General features: G+C 39.6%; 1 protein-coding gene across 2 annotated transcripts in view; it reads right to left on the minus strand.

Moving 5' to 3' along the window:
• Positions 1-18,211, minus strand: part of LOC124601977 — a 447,674-nt gene that overhangs the window by 99,347 nt on the left and 330,116 nt on the right. For both annotated transcript variants that reach the window (XM_047136288.1, XM_047136287.1), the window contains 3 exons: positions 10,532-10,717; positions 7,841-7,893; positions 7,012-7,760 (listed from right to left, as the gene is read on the minus strand). In XM_047136288.1, coding sequence (XP_046992244.1) covers positions 7,012-7,760; positions 7,841-7,893; positions 10,532-10,717 — 988 coding nt within the window. The remainder of the gene's footprint in view (positions 1-7,011; positions 7,761-7,840; positions 7,894-10,531; positions 10,718-18,211) is intronic.

Consider the following 18,211-nt stretch of genomic DNA (forward strand, 5'->3'; position numbering starts at 1 on the left):
ATAGACCAAATGCCAAATGCTAAAGTGTTTGATGAGGCACGAAATTACATGCCAGACCAAAGTCATCAGAGCTGAATGCATGCTCCATGTACCTGTAGATCGCAATTTGATGCATCACTTTTTTATGAAACGTAACTATGTTGGGTAATCAGAGTCTGGGATGATGGAATAACCTCATGGTAGAGCCACTCAGAAAACCCTGACTTCAAGTAGAACAAATTATTTAAAACCTGACAAAGTTTTTTTAAATTTATTGAACAGTTATTTGCACAGAGAATTGTTGTGTGCAAGAGGAGCTTCTGTGTTGGAAAGAGAGTATTCAGTTTCAACCATTCCTTATTTTGCTGAATTTCATACTCTGTAATTTAGCTACATCAAATATTGTTGTTATACTGTTTTGTTATCTTGTACTCTTTTCCTCTCTTTAATTAATGTCCTTTCATCACCCATAGAAAGATGATAAAAAAGGTCAGAAATAGACATATTCACACATCAAAAAAAGTTTTGCATCGCCTCGGTTTTGAGAGTTCCAGAACCTATACAGAAAATTGGAGTAGAGATTAACATAAACATCATTTCCGCTCTTTTTATTGCTCATGAAAACCGCACATTGCATATTGTATCACCATACAGCGAGACCTTCAGAGGTGGTGGTCCAGATTGCTGTACACACCAGTCCCTCTAATGCACACCAGTGCTTCTAATACCCGGTAGCACATTATCTTGCATTGATGCATGCCTGTATTCATCGTGGCGTACTATCCACAAGTTCATCAAGGCATTGTTGGTCCAGATTGTCCCACTCCTCAATGGTGATTTGGCGTAGATCCTTCAGAGTGGTTGGAGGGTCACGTCGTCCAAAGACAGCCCTTTCAGTTTATCCCAGGCTTGTTTGATAGGGTTCATGTCTGGAGAACATCCTGGCCACTCTAGCCAAGCAATGTCGTTATCCTGAAGGAAGTCATTCACAAGATGTGCATGATGGGGCATGAATTGTCATCCATTAAGACGAATGCCTTGCCAATATGCTGCCGATATGGTTGCACTACCAGTCGGAGGATAGCATTCACGTATCATACAGCCATTACTGCGCCCTCCATGACCACCAGCAGTGTACATCAACCTCACATAATGCCACCCCAAAACAGCAGGGAACCTCCACCTTTCTGCATTCACTGGACAATGTGTCTAAGGCGCTCAGCTTGACTGAGTTGCCTACAAACACATCTCCGACGATTGTCTGGTCGAAGGCATATGTGACACTCATCAGTGAAGATAACATGATGCCAATCCTGAGTGGTCCATTCGACATGTTGTTGGGCCCATCTGTACCATGCTGCATGGTATCATGGTTGCAAAGATGGACCTAGCCATGGGCGTCGGGAATGAAGTTGCGTATCATGTAGCCAATTGCGCACAGTTTGAGTTGTAACACGATGTCCGGTGGCTACACAAAAAGCATTATTCAACATGGTGACGTTGCTGTCAGGGTTCCTCTGAGCCATAATCTGTAGGTAGCGGTCATCCACTGCAGTAGTAGCCCTTGGGCGGCCTGAACGAGGCATGTCATCGACAGCTCCTGTCTCTCTGTATCTCCTCCATGTCCGAACAACATCACTGTGAGACTCCTGGACAGTTCCCTTGTTGAGAGCCCTTCCTGGCACAAAGTAACAATACGGACACAATCAAACCATGGTATTGACCATCTAGACATGGTTGAACTACAGACATCACGAGCCGTGTACCTCCTCCCTGGTGGAATGAGTGGAACTGATCGGCTGTTGGACCCCCTCCATCTAATATGCTCTGCTCATACACAGTTGTTTACTTCTTTGAGCGGGTTTTCTTTTTAAATACATCCTCATCAGATCAGAGCTAAGTTGTTTCTCACCTTGCATTGTCTTACTGTGTGCGGTGTGCAGTCAAGTCAACTTAAAATCCGAGGTTTGCAGTCCATTCCTGATGTTCTAATTTTCTTTCCTGTGCACCTTTTTCTTTCATAAATTCATCAACAATGGGTTCTAAATTGACAAATTGTGCCTCTTGACTTAACCAACATACTTTGCAGTAATACACAGCATCTCCGTACTCTTCGTTCAGTTCCATGGAAAACTGTTGCAACTGACGGTGGAGTATTGCATGTGACTTCAGAAGTTGTTATTATTTGCACCAACAATTTCTTTGATTGCTCCATGCCTGAAAATTTAGCGCAAAGTGCTTCTGGATGTACAGAGCAATGAATCCTGTCTGTTGTTCCTTGTGCAGTTTTCCTCTTTTGTTGTCAATTAAATCTTTAAACTCTTTCAGTATGGTATTTTAATGTCATTTTGTATCAAATTTGGGGTACCTGTTGATTATGCGACTGCATAATACACTCCTGGAAATGGAAAAAAGAACACATTGACACCGGTGTGTCAGACCCACCATACTTGCTCCGGACACTGCGAGAGGGCTGTACAAGCAATGATCACACGCACGGCACAGCGGACACACCAGGAACCGCGGTGTTGGCTGTCGAAGGGCGCTAGCTGCGAAGCATTTGTGCACCGCCGCCGTCAGTGTCAGCCAGTTTGCCGTGGCATACGGAGCTCCATCGCAGTCTTTAACACTGGTAGCATGCCGCGACAGCGTGGACGTGAACTGTATGTGCAGTTGACGGACTTTTAGCGAGGGCGTGTAGTGGGCATGCAGGAGGCCGGGTGGACATACCGCCGAATTGCTCAACACGTGGGGCGTGAGGCCTCCACAGTACATCGATGATGTCGCCAGTGGTCGGCGGAAGGTGCACGTGCCCGTCGACCTGGGACCGGACCGCAGCGACGCACGGATGCACGCCAAGACCGTAGGATCCTACGCAGTGCCGTAGGGGACTGCACCACCACTTCCCAGCAAATTAGGGACACTGTTGCTCCTGGGGTATCGGCGAGGACCATTCGCAACCGTCTCCATGAAGCTGGGCTTCGGTCCCGCACACCGTTACGCCGTCTTCCGCATACGCCCCAACATCGTGCAGCCCGCCTCCAGTGGTGTCGCGACAGGCGTGAATGGAGGGACGAATGGAGACGTGTCGTCTTCAGCGATGAGAGTCGCTTCTGCCTTGGTGCCAATGATGGTCGTATGCGTGTTTGGTGCCGTGCAGGTGAGCGCCACAATCAGGACTGCATACGACCGAGGCACACAGGGCCAATACCCGGCATCATGGTGTGGGGAGCGATCTCCTACACTGGCCGTACACCACTGGTGATCGTCGAGGGGACACTGAATAGTGCACGGTACATCCAAACCGTCATCGAACCCATCGTTCTACCATTCCTAGACCGGCAAGGAAACTTGCTGTTCCAACAGGACAATGCACGTCCGCATGTATCCTGTGCCACCCAACGTGCTCTAGAAGGTATAAGTCAACTACCCTGGCCAGCAAGATCTCCGGATCTGTCCCCCATTGAGCATGTTTGGGACTGGATGAAGCGTCGTCTCACGTGGTCTGCACGTCCAGCACGAACGCTGGTCCAACTGAGGCGCCAGGTGGAAATGGCATGGCAAGCCGTTCCACAGGACTACATCCAGCATCTCTACGATCGTCTCCATGGGAGAATAGCAGCCTGCATTGCTGCGAAAGGTGGATATACACTGTACTAGTGCCGACATTGTGCATGCTCTGTTGCCTGTGTCTATGTGCCTGTGGTTCTGTCAGTGTGATCATATGATGTATCTGACCCCAGGAATGTGTCAATAAAGTTTCCCCTTCCTGGGACAATGAATTCACGGTGTTCTTATTTCAATTTCCAGGAGTGTAGATACTGATAATTCTCATCCCTCTCTTTGTAAATGTCCTTCATACTATGAACAAATAGTGAAGGATAAATAGTGTGCTGAACTGAAGAGTGTTACGCTTACTGAAAAATGCAACAGTGGAACAGAAATGAAATGTCACACTCTACCCTGGTTACATCCTAGAAGGACCGAGGAATGCTGAGATGGCTGAGCCTCGGCCCACGCACCCATCATGCGTGTGTTTTATCATGCTGCAGGCAAGGCAACTTTCAAGGTTTTTTCCAAACAAATCCTATATGATTAACATATTCTAAATTCTGTAGAAAGGAAAATTTATTTCAGAATATTATTCAGACTGGGAACAGGTAGGTTGGCCAGCACTGCCAATAAAAACTCCCCTATACTGTGATGGAATGACCGCACTACAAGAGAGGATGTCAATAAACTTGGTAATTTTTTTCTGAAGTCCAAGATATGAACTTGGCTGAATGTTTTGTACCTCCATGTAGTGTCATACGCTTTTCAATATCAGAGACTACCCATACTACCATCTTTTTAGGAAAGCTTTCTGCAGAGCCACCTCCAGCAAGATCAGGTTATCTAGGGTAGAGCAATATTTCATGAATTTACATTGGAAGCAGCTAAGGGGTTACTTCCTCACTGACATCCACATTAGGTAGCAGTTTATCTCTTTTTTTTCTCCTAAGAAGCTTCTGAGAACAACATCATAGTAACCACTTGTAGAGTTACTGCCCTTTCCTCGTTTTAGTAGGACTATCATTATGGATTGCCTCCATGAATGTAGGTATAGTTCTAATGACAATGTATGATGATTAATGAATTTTGCTTTTGATTCTTTGCACAACTGTCACTGCTGTACATACGTTGGTGACCTCCTTATGGGATCTCATCTGTCTGGATGTGTATCCAGGTAGTGAAGTGCTTGCTAGAATGAAAATCATTGCCCACTTCCCACTATGCAATATGTTTGAGGGCATGGGGATAAAAGGATAGGTCATTGATTGAGAATTAACCTGTGGCTGAGGTGAAATATGTTGCTTGACCTCTGTTCAGAAGATAGATGTCTCGTGATTCAGTGAGTCTCTGGCAATTGCTGTTGGATCTCAAAACACATAATGTGCATTAAAATTTCCTACAAATGGGAAGGATGAGGGTAGTTGCCTCATGAAGTGTATGAGATCCGTTTTATCAAGTGTGTCATTACTGCCTGCAAGTTGGTGGTGAGTTGCACAGTTGAGGAGTGGCACATATAACTAATGGTAGTGAATAATGCATTACCCCTGTTTTCACCAAGATCATCTTCCCTGTTAAGTGAGTAAGATCCTAACATGAGAATCAGAAGTTTTGAAGTACATCGGCTACTTACAGGTGACAAGTTTTAATTTTACCTCCTCTGCAGATGTTTTGAAAATGTCCACTATCCATTTAATTATGGGACCCATCAGCCAGTGAGGGTTTTCCCCATTTTTTCTGCACTGGTTATTTGCAATGGATGTTCGCAACATTGCCTTTGCTATCAGACAGAGGTAGTGTGTGCCAATCTGATGGTTTTAATCCAGCTTTATTTGCCTTTGGTTGGGTTTTGGCTGAACTTTTATATTTACTTGATGGAGCTGGTGTTTTTGTGGACAAGGATGTTGATGTTTTTTTCTGATGCTTGATTTTGAATGCTTGTATTTAGAAAACCTTTGGCTTCTGAGTATTTAAGGAATTGGAAGTAGTTTCACCTTTGTAGGCCCTCTTGAAAGAGCATGCGTGTTTATGTAACTCTGGTATTGGAGTTTGTGATGGGTTTGTGATAGGTTTTTTGAATACTGATTTCAAAAGATCTGTGGTAAATACTAGAGGTTAAATCACCGTGAGTGCTTTCTTAGCCTCACCATATCTGTTCATCACACATTCAGTTCCTGATTTTTTGTTTCCCTTTCAGCAAACTTTTAGCTATCTCTGCCACACATGGGATGATCATTCAAACAGTTGTACATTTTGGGTGACATCTGCTTATTTCATTTGCTTAATCCACCTTTGATCAGTATTTACCACATGCTACTTTGCTGTTACAAACAGTTGTGGTTACAAACTTTTGGCATTTAAAACATCTCATAGGGTTTGGTGTAGATGATCTATCTTAGAGGTGGATAAACTCAGTTGTGATGTACTCCAGAAACAGAGGAGTTGAGTGTTATAATGAATGCCACAGTTTTGAATGTTTTTAACTTTTATCAAAGACCCTGCAATAGCTTGTAAATATAATACGCAATTTTATGTACATTACTTAATCCTTTGATGTAACTTTCTGAATGTTTTTTTTCTTAAATGGGAAGGAAACAAGTCATATGTTTAAAGGTTTTTCATCAAAATGTAACTTCTTTGTTTGAATTCTGAGTCTGACACAATTAAATGCCTTTGGTAAATTGCAGAAAACACAAACTGCTAATATTGTAATGTTTTAAAATATTATTAAATGCTCGTATAAATAGCAGTCTCAGAAGAAAATCCATTTGAAATTTAAATGTTGATCTGCTAAAAATCCTATTATTGTGGATGCATATGAGTCCATTGAAGTTGGTGCAAAGTGCAGTATCAATGAGAGGAAAAGTGGCTACGAAGGACAGAGAAGAAAGAACATTCAATGAAATTGCCCATGAGAGGAGGAGACACTTCCTTTCTGTCTTTCAGGATATTGTAGGCTTAGACTGCCTTCAGATAGGAGAACAAATGGTGCTACCAGTATTTTGTGTGTGTGTGTGTGTGTGTGTGTGTGTGTGTGTGTGTGTGTGTGTGTGTGTTTTAGAGAGAGAGAGAGAGAGAGAGAGAGAGAACTATATGTATTCATTTTGAAATAAAAAAACTGCCCCTATTAATGTTGATTTCATGTGTACCACAGAACCCTTAGTCTGCTCACCTGGCATGCAACAGATGCAAGATGCAGACTCTTTAAGTAAATGACTCACATGTTTTTCCTCCCTCTCAACATCCTCCCCATTGATTCCACTTTCTCCTTCGTGCCACTCCATTGATACAACCTCCCCTCTCCTATGTCATATTTATATTCTTGCTATGGACCTCATTTGGCTTGATACTTCTCTTATATTTATAACAATAGTGACAGGTTTAAGTGTAATTTTTAATTTTATTCTTAGGTTTATAAGGGAGTGGTTAAAGAGATATTAAATGCAATACTGTTTTCATTAATATTATTTGATTGTACCATACCTGACACCAGGTAGTGATGGCGGAAGTGAAGGTACATTGTAGTCATATTCATCATAATCTGGATCCTTCTTTTGTGTTATGTTGATTATTGCTTCAATCTCTGGTGGTATAACCCTTTCTGATGGAGCTGAGTTGTTTAATAGTGATGTGTTGTTAGTCCCAGGGTCAGAAATACTGACATTAGTGTGAACTGTCACATTTACAGTATCAAGTTCTTCTGGCATTATGATTGTTGTAGGTATGATTGTCATAAAAGTAGATTCAGTTTGCAAGGTTATTATATCATCTGTAACTTCAGTTGTAATTTCATTACTCGTAACATTTTCAGTTTCATTGTCTTCATGGCTTAGATTATCAATTCTTTCCATTGCAGTGATGATGTTTGCTACAGTTGTCTCATTTTGTATTAGATTCTCTGTTGTGTTTTCAGGCTCAGTAAAAGCTGGAATTGTTTCTGTCATGATTGTAGGTGTTACATTTTCCTCTGAAGTGAAATTGAGTGTAGTTGCATTCTGAATGTCACTTGTAGTTGTTTCCACTTCTTCTGTGGTCGTGTTATTTGCTGTAGAATTTTGTGTCCCATTATTGGATACAATTTTATTTTCCATGTCAATAGGCCCCATCTCACGATGAATTCGTTCTTGTGTACCTGGAGATCGATTAGCATTGTTAGTAGTTGTGCTATAGTTTTGCAGTGGCCCTCTTTCAAATATCTTATTTTTCTTTTTTCCCACTGAAGAGATTGTACCCTGTAATTGTGAAGCACACAATCAGTTTCATTGGTTTTACAAATAGGAAAAAGTGGTTTATGTAAGTGATAGCTTGTCACCTCAATTGATGATGCTCTTGTAGTACCTGTTGCCCTTTCCTCATCATGTCTATCTGTAAAGCAGAGAGATCATTTTGTAATTTCCTTTTTACATCAACTATGGTTATACATGACAGCACATCAATAACTATCACTCAGACTTCATTCTTAACTTATCATGTCATTGAATGTAGTAAATTTTATACAATATCATGAGTTTGATTTATGCATGTATTACCTTAAGTAAATAGAAATAATTCAAATGGTTCAAATGGCTCTAAGTACTATGGAACTTAACATCTGAGGTCATCAGTCCCCTTAGAAATAATTGCCTACTGGATATGTGTTGCAGGTTAGCCCCACCCCCTTTCTCACATTTTTAATGGCATAGGAGCAAACATATAAACATATCCTTTGGCACAAGTAATTGGGAAACATCAGTGATACAGGGTCTCCCAAGAGGAATGGTCATTATTCAGGGATATGGCACGAAAAATTATTTGAACCAAAAATCTTCATATGGGCATATGCCCTGTTCCTAATGGTTTCCAGGATAGAATACATTTAATGTATATTTGTTTTTGGGCTAGTAGTGCGCACTTATGTGTGTTACCCACCTGACCCATTCAGTGTTTTACTTTATTTTAGCCCTAACATCCTTTGCTGCTTTCAACCTCTTTGCTCTTGATGTCTTTCTGCCATTAAATTGGCCTGTTGAAAGTTGAATGCTAAGTTATCCATGGTGAGTGATGAATGAAGTGGTGTGAGAGATTGAGAGTGTATCAGAGAGAAGCATCAGTTACCTGTGTTTATACCCACAATGGCTAAAATGCCACACATCTACACTAATGAAGAAAATGCAGATATTCTGTATGTTCACGGTTTTTGTGATGGTAGTGCTCCTGCTGCTGTTGAAGAATACCGTCTGTGCTTTCCAACATGTCAAGTTCCTGATTGTAGAGTGTTTACCAGAGTTTTCAGTGCAGGTATTCTCCAAAGTTCCTCTTGAGAATGGGGTATTCAAACATTTACTGTGAGCTGTACAACAGTTGCTATCTAATGTGTACAATAATGCTTAGAGGTGAATGTGTTAAAAATATGTATTTTTCAACCAGTACTTTGTAAAATGCATGTTGTAATGTTTACAAACTGTTACACATATGTAAATCTCACAATAGATTGAATAATACAGAAAATAAACAACAGTGTACATTGAATGTGTTCTATCTCGGAATCTATTCAGAATAGGGCAAGTTTCTTGCTTTAAATGATCATTCCTGTTATATCTCTGAAAACTGACAATTCCTCCTGGGACATCCTCTAGACATTTATCTTTGACAAATCAAAATGAGTTTCATGTCATTAACACTAAATTATATAAGAATAGATGAGACTTTTGTACATCATAAAATAGACTAAATATATGTGATAATGCATGCTGTAAATAGAGGTGGCTTGACAATTGATGTAACAGTTTATTGCTGTTTGAGAGCAAATTTGTATAATGATATAATAGTGATATATCACACACATACACCACTAAAATAAGTTTTATTGTTGGAAAAGTGGACTACATTGTTAAGACAGTGGTTCCTTCTTATGTTTGAAGTGTAATTAATGAGGAGACTTTGTTAACTAGTTCCTTGCAGAATTAGTTGGATTTGATATTTAGTGTTATATTTCATGAATTGAGAAGTAGAGTGGGCTTCTGTGCTTGCTAAATTTGAGTTACTTATATGTTTTTGTTTGGTCATACTGGTCATTCAAGTCACCTGCAGCTCTAAAACTGCAGTACATTGTAGAAGAGATCGAAATATATGAGTTACCTTTATTGGCATTACTTAACATTTAGCAGCGAGTTCATAACATTTAGTACTCATGTAGGGCATTTATAAGAAACCAGTTCATAAGTTTCTGCGTATTTTGTTAACAGTATTTTAGACAATTGTAGAAGTGCATTTTTCATAGTATCATCACTAAATAATGTTTCATTGCTTTCACACTTGTCTTGGAAGCCTAATATTGTGTTAGTGATACATTGTGTGACTTTCAATTTCTACCATTTACAATAAATTACGGCCATTCGTACAGTTAATGAGGATGGCCTACAAGGAAAAAAAAAAAAAAAAAAAATTAATGCTGACAAATTTTGTTGCTGAACTTTCTTATGGCATCAGGCCCAGATATTACTTGTTGAAACAGATTTTCATGCTTTGTCAAATATCTGCACGTACTAGCTTCACAAAGACTGATAACTGGCTTTCAGTTCTCCTTTTGTACGTGACCTTCTGCTGCTGCTCTGTCCTGTAAGTAGTGATGTGTCTTCATACAGGTACTTTTCAATTGTGGTATTTCCATGTTTATGTTTATGGTGGTTCTTAATTAATGAATGCTTGTATGTTGTGACTCATACCTGTAGAGGCGAGAGTTCATTCCATAACTTCAAATGGCTGAGACTTTAGACCTAACTACCTTAAGCCAACCAACTTGTTCAGTTTAAGGACATAAAAATAATTTGCTATCCAAAAGGCCCAAATTACAGTAATTATATGGTAAATGACAGCCAGAAATAGTTGAATGTTAACATTGTAATTTTATAGGCAAGTACAAATGATATTTGTATTTCCTCTCCACTTCATTACAATGACTAAAGTCTGACAATTCAGAGTATAAAGGAAAGTGACATGATCAATGCACTGAAATTCTACTCACTGCACTCATATCTTGTAGGGCAGCAGCTGATGTTAGAGATTACTGGAGTACATCCATGTATTGGTGGAGAACACTTCAGTGTAGTGCATTGCACTCGTCCTCGTATACAGTAACATTGCTTACACTGTGCTCTGTCCACTTCAATACGAACTCCCTCTGTGTACTGTTGACCACCCACGGTGCAACCTAATAACACAACCATGTGATAAAAGTTAACATAATAGAAAATACTGATAATAATGACTGTATTAAGATCATTGAACACACTTTTACCTAAAATCTGACTATTCTGAAAAGTCACCTGAAAATACTGTAAGTGTATTCCACAGTTTCTTTTTTAAGTAGTAACTGTGGTTTTAAACAAATAAAGAGATGGCCACTATATTACTTGCATGTAAGGGTCAATTGCCACTCCTTTCACCAAACATCGATCCCCTACAGGTCTTCCTGTATTTTGCTACAATTTTCTAGTGCTGTAATTATGATTTAAAAATTGTTTCTAATGTACAGGTTCAGTTTTCCCTGATGCCTGTGTTGATTAGATATCCACACATGTTTCTTATCCAAATCTTCATAAACACGTGAACACACTATGAAACTAATGTTAGGCTGTTGGTAAACTGTAGCAATTTAAGTTGCAAAAAAAGTAGAAAGTATGCCATACACTTCAGTTTTAAGTCAGAATTTGAAATGTGTCTAAACATTATAGAATAAGTAATAGTGTCTGTGTGTGCTACAAACCACCACCGGCTGAAGGATAGACTGCACAGACGCTATATTCACCTGAGGAACAGCTATGCAAAGCTTCAATTATTATTAGAAACATTTCAACCTGTTTGATGTGTCTTTATTATTTATTATGTCTCAGAATTTCTATGCCACATTGTGTTGTGTGAAACATGATATAGGACTGAGATGACATGTTACTGTCTGGTGGAATATATACTGTGATGAATATTTGTTAGAAGTTGAAACTATGTGTCAGACCAGAGCATGAACTGGACACCTGCCTACCACAGACAGTGTGCTACTAACTGCAATGTAACATTTGTTTCTGTTGAGGGTCAATTGCCACTCCTTTCACCAAACATCGATCCCCTACAGGTCTTCCTGTATTTTGCTACAATTTTCTAGTGCTGTAATTTCTCTGTTACAACAGCGTCATCTATGAAGTGCCATCTGGAACTTCCAACTTCATCTACTAGGTCATTTATATATACTGTGAAAAGTAATAGTTCTGTGGTAGTCCCCTGGGGCATGCCTGAAGCTACTTCTATGCCTGAAGACTTGCCTCTGTTCCGAATGGCATGATGTGTTGTGTTTGATAGAAACTCTTCAATCCACTCACACAATTGGTCTGATATTCTGTAAATTTGTATTTTGTTCATTAGGTGACAGTGCCTCATGGAAGACAAGAGCATGTTGTTGACTTGGGCATCAGTATCTATCGCCTTCTGGGTCTCATGGACGAGCAGAGTGATCTGGAAGACATCATGCTTACGCCATTGACTGTTAAACTCTTTATTTCCACTATTGCAATTTCGGCCTTAGGCCATTATCAAGTGCAGATGTTTTGGCTTTAAGCCTTGTCAACTTTATACACGCTGACACATTTATATGTCGTTGTTGTTTGCTGTTATATACATTCGTAACGCTGCTAAGTAGTGTGAGTGCACATGTCCATATATCGTAAAATAGCACAGTCTGTACATACACATGTTCATTCCACCATCACTAGTAACTTTTGCACTAAACCACAGCAGCATTATGAATGTATATAACAACAAATGACAACAACATATAAGTGTCAGCATGCATAAAGTTGACATGGCTTAAAACCAAAAAATTTGCACTTGATAATGGCCTAAGGTCGAAATTGCAATAGTGGAAATAAAAAGTTTAACAGTCACTGGCATAAACATGATGTCTTTCAAAAAATTTTACATGACTGTGAATCCCATTTATGAAAAGTTCATTTGGAGTGATCTGTGTTTTGTTACCATATTGATTCCTACAGAGGGGGTTTTCATAATCTAGAAATGTCATAGTTTGCAAGCATAAAACATTCCAAAATTTTACAACACAGACATCAGAGTTGTACATAGACCTATTATTCTGTGTGTCTGCTCAATGACCCTTCTTGAAAATGGGAATGCCCTGTGCCTTTTTACAATTGTCAGGAAGACATCACTGCTCCAGAAACCTACAGTACCTGTCTGCTAGAAGAGGGGCAAGTTCATTCACATACTCTATGTAGTACCGAATTGGTATACTGTCAGGTCCAGTGGCCTTCCCTATGTTGAGCTATTTCAGTTGATTTTCAATCCAAAGGTCACTTGTTTCAATAGCAGCCATTTCGTTGTTCATACAGTGATTTAAAGAAGGCACTACAGTGCAATCTTCCTCTGTGAAACAGTTTTGGGGAAAGAAATTTAGTATTTCAGTGTTTTCTGTATCATCCTCTGCTTCAGTGTCATTATGGTTATAGACTAGACAGTTGTTGTCGATCCATTTAATGGTTTAACATGAGAACAAAACTTCTTTAGATTTTCTGTCAAGCAGTGGACGAATTTTACTTTCGAATTTGTTGAAAACTTCACAGATGGCTCTCCTTAAGCTAATTTTGGCATCATTTCATTTTTGTTCAACTGTGAGGCTTTGTCTCCATTTAAATTTGCAGCGAAGGTCTCTTTGCTTTCGTAGCAGTTTTATAACATGGCTGTCAAACCAAGGCAGGTCTTTACTGCCCCTCACAACTTTAGTATTTCAGTTTAAACATATCTGTCTAAAGAATATTGTACAATCCTCTCTTTAACTTTTTCCATTAATACTCAATGTTATTAGTGCTGGAGATGAAATCTTTGTGCTGATTGCCCAGGTAATATGAAATCTGTTGTGACAGAACAGCAACTGTATTGATATTTAAAACAGTTCCAATACATTGTTTGCTTTTTAGTACCAGTTGCACATTTATTTATGTATGATGTGGTTCGATCTCCCTGGATCATCTTCAGATTTCTATAGTTGCATTAGCAATCCAATGTATCTGTTTTCAGAATGTCTCTGGTGTGTGCTTCTGACACAGAAACGACGGGTCGCTGATGCAGTTACATAGATTTGAAGATGATCCAGGGAGATTGAAATTAGTTACGTGTTAAAAAATGTGTAACTGGGACTGAAATTAAATGGTATATTAGAATTGTTTTAAATTTAGTTGAACTATGCAGTCTCATCACCACCAACTACATAACATTAACAGGACAAGCTGATTGGATGTTAAATATTAAAGTGTGTGAAGCCTGTGCTCCCTTTACGTTATTGAACTAATAGGAGCAATGATTTTGCGATATTTTGTCCTGTTGCTGTCAGTGCTAGTGTGAAATTGTGTGTGTCACATATGATTTTAGAGGTCTCTGCAAATTACAGTATTAATAGGGATGTGAGAATGAAGGTGGAGATCTGAAGAAATGTGAATGTTTCTCTCACATCATGTATTGTGAATCTAGAGAGGACAAGCACGTAATGGTTTCAGCACACATTGAATTTGAGAATAGGACTGGACAGTAAGCTTACATCTACACAGTCAGTTGTTGACCGGTCTGGTGTGGCAGCATAGGAAAACCCCTTTGGCTATCATCTGTGGCACATTTACAGCACAGCAGCATGTCGATGATATATGCTTCATTTTGCTGTCCTTAATGACAAGCCATCCTGCACTGACATTTGTACAAGATAAAGCCTGCCCACACATGGCAACAATTTCTACTGCTTGTCTTACATGATTTTAAAACCCTATCATCACCAGCAAGATTGCCTGATTCTCCCCTGTTGAGAACATTTTTAGCATTATGGGTAAGGCCCCTCCAACCATCTCGGGATTTTGATGATCTAACGTGCTAGTTGGACAGAATTGGGCATAATAGCCCTCCAGAGGACATCCAACAACTCTGTCAGTCATTGCCAACTGAATAACTTCTTGTATAAGGGCCAGAGGTGGACCAATGTATTACTGATCTGTTCAGTTTGTAATTTGTAATAATTTGTTTGTTTGTACATTTATATTACATCCATCAATTTACATCCCATTCAAATAATTCCTTTGTGACATTTATTTTTTTATTTTTTATTTATTTTTTAAGAAAGTATTGCTCATGCAAAACTCAAATGACCCTTTTTCACATGGTATCCTACAAACCATAAATGAAATAGTACAGGCAGATTCCATACTCCTGGATTTCCAGAAAGTATTTGATGTGGTGCTTCATTGCAGACTGTTAATGAAGGTCCACACATGCAGAATAGATTTGCAGATATGTGAGAAGCCCAAAGACTTCTTAATTAATAGAACCCAGCACATTGTCCGTGATGGCAAGTGTTCGTCAGAAACAAGGATGTCGTCAGCAGTGAGCCAGGCAAGTGTGATAGGATTGCTCTCATTTTCTATATACATAAATGATATGACAGATATGATGAGCACAGATCTGTGATAATTTGCTGGTGCGCTGTAGTGTATGAGGAAGTGTTGCTGTTGAATGACAGGAGGATGACCGGGGTAGAATTTCTATTTTGTGTGATGAATGGTTACCTTCTCTAAAAATGGAAAAAGGTAAGGTAATGCAGATGGTGCATGTACCACTCTGGTTTGAAGAGGTTGGCACAGGAGGGGAATCCATGGCAATTCATATTTATCTGCTAGTCAAGAAGAAAGGCATCATTCTGGGTGACATTGTACACTGCTCTGGAGCTCATGGACAACCATAGTATGCCACATTTCACAATATCTCCGCATGCGGAACCCTGTTGGTTTTTATAGTTGAGTTTTTAGTTCTTGAAAAAGGTCATAAAGTTGAGATCTCAAAAAATGTTCAATAATTCTGTGGAAGATTGGTATCAGCAATTCTGTGGAAGATTGGTATCAGCAATAGAAGCCTATAATTATGTGCATCTGTAAGAGGACCTTCCTTGAAAATAGGAATGACCTGCACTTTTTCCAATCATTTGGTGCCTATCATTCCACAAGCCATGATAAATGCTGCTATAAGCGGAGCAAGTTCTTTCACATAACCCAAAGTGAATCTTATAGGTACCTCAACAAGTTCAAATTCCTTTACACTGTTGGGCAGTTTTGCCCCATTTTCTACTACACAATCATGTATCCCAATGTCTGCCGGTATGGTTATTAATGTGATGATTAAAAGGAGAATTCTTATTATGATACTCTGCAGTGAAACAATTTTGGAAGACTGTATTCACTATTTCAACCTTTTCTGTCATGTTCTGTTTTGATGTCAGTATTGTCTGTATTCAACCAAATGGATGATTTAGGTTGTTACAGACTTAATGGAACTTCAAATCATCTTAGGATTTTAGTTGAATCATTTCTCAAAATTTTACTTTGTAATTCACTGAACATTTCTTGTATAAGTCTTCTTGCACTCGCTTTGGGTTTGTTCAGCATTAATCACCAATAAGGCATGGACATCACTTAATTCTGCGCTTTTCTGCTTTTGTAATAGCTTTTTAATATGGATCTTGAACTGCACCAGATCTTTTTCATCCCTCTCAACCCTGCTCTGAGAAGTCATCGAATGCAATTTCTGAACAGCCTGCATTGTTGTCAGGTGATGCTGTACTATACAGGAAAGTATCATCACTGAATGACTTTAGAAGAATACAGTATGACAGCCAGAATTTCTATTGTGATCAATGACAGTTTGCTCTAAATGTAGAAAAATGTTTGTTAATGCAGATGAGTAGGGAAAATAGCCCTGTAATGTCCACATACAGTATTGGTGGTGTGCTGCTTGACTAAGTCACATCCATTAAATATCTAGGCATGACGTTGGAGTACAATATGAAATGGAATGAGCATATAAGGACAGTCATAGGGGAGGTGAATGGGCGACTTCAGTTTGTCAGTAGAGTTTTAGGAACTCTACAAAGGAGACTATGTATAGATCACTTGTGTGTCTCATTCTTGAGTATTGCTCATGTGTTTGTGATCCTCACCATGTTGGATTAAAAGAAGGCATCAAATCAATTCAAAAGCAAGCTGCTACATTTGTTACCAGTAGATCTGATGGTTCGTGAACACAAATGGGAATCCCTGGAGGGAAGATGGGATTCTTTTTGTGAAGCGTTGTTGAAAAACTTTGGAGAATGATTACTCTTGTCATGTCATTTGAAGGTGATCATTCAACTGAGATGAGTTGGAAAGTTCTGTATCTATTTGTGGGTGCCTTCCTGGGCTATGGGCTAAAGGCTAGAGTCACTGATTGCTGCTGTGGGAGATAGCTTCAATTTTTTTGGTCAGTAAAGTCTGCAATGGAGTCTATCCAACCTTAAATGCCTAAGCATAATGACTGACACAAAATCTGCTGAAGAGGAGTCATCAAAATGCGTTCACCAGACTACTTGTCATACAGTTTTTATTGCACTGAGATGTTTGTAAAAGTATTGACTTTTCAGTTACATGTAAAAGGTAAACATCACTCATAGATTAGGCCTTAGGCCTGTTCTGACTGGTCGACAGCTGCCTACAAGGCAGTATGAGGAGCTATCTATGATAGAGGGACATGAGCTCAGCATGTTGCGAATCCCTCCAGCCGATATAGCCAAAAGATGAAACCTTTGTACAAGCAGGTGCTCATTTGCCCTTACAAGGCTGAGTGGACCCCATTCCAGACCTCACCATATCAGAAAAAAATCAGAGGTGGTACAGGAATCAAACCCAGGTCCTTCCACACTGAAGGCAGTGACAGTAGCCAATTGGTTCTGGAGGCAGTGGATTTTTCTCTTCCTGACTCAAATATTCAAGTCTGGAGATGAAAAAGTGAAGCACAAATGGATAAAATTCATAAGCATTATGCAACATGTAGAGCCTGCCAGAAAAATGTATACACACTTTAAGGAATGAAAAGTATTACTTATGTGTTTATTTTACATCTAATAATTGGTCACACATGTTGTACAATCTTCAGTTTAGCACATGGTTACTTTAATGTTCGCCGTTGGTGGGTATACACATAACAGAATGGCGAGCAGTTGCCACAACTATGTCAGTCAATGTTACAGTGGATATTGCTGCACATGTCACTATAATCTCCTGGCGGAGTTCCTCCAGCGTGCGTGTCTTATGTCAGTAGATGTTATGTTTCACAGTTCCCCACAATTAAAAGTCCATAGGTGTTAGATCTGGTGACTGTGGAGGGAACCTCAGTGGGCCCTCTTCATCCAATCCAATGCCCCAGAAAATTGTCATCCAGGAAAGCTCATACAGCAAGGTGGTAGTGTGGTGGTGCCCCATTCTTTGGTAGAAGACTTTTTCATCAGCTCCATAAAGCACACATATACCTGGCAAAATTGATATGCATAACATTTCCAGGTACATTTCTGCAGTGACAGTAGCATCGAAGAAAAAGAGTCCTTCTAAGCCCCTAGGTGATAGTCCACACCACACATGAACTGCTGGTAGATTGACTGCTTTATCCACATAAACATGCGGATTTCCTGGTGCCCAGTACACACAGGTATGCTGATTCATGGTTCTATTAAGTTTAAATTGTGCGTCATCACTCAACACTACCTTCATCACAAATTGTTCGTCATCAGTTCCATTTGCTGATACCATTTGCAAAATTGCATTTGGCGATCAATATTGTCATCCTTAATCACATACAG

Source organism: Schistocerca americana, chromosome 1 (genome assembly GCF_021461395.2).
Source record: "Schistocerca americana isolate TAMUIC-IGC-003095 chromosome 1, iqSchAmer2.1, whole genome shotgun sequence".
In the NCBI taxonomy this organism is placed as follows: domain Eukaryota; kingdom Metazoa; phylum Arthropoda; class Insecta; order Orthoptera; family Acrididae; genus Schistocerca; species Schistocerca americana.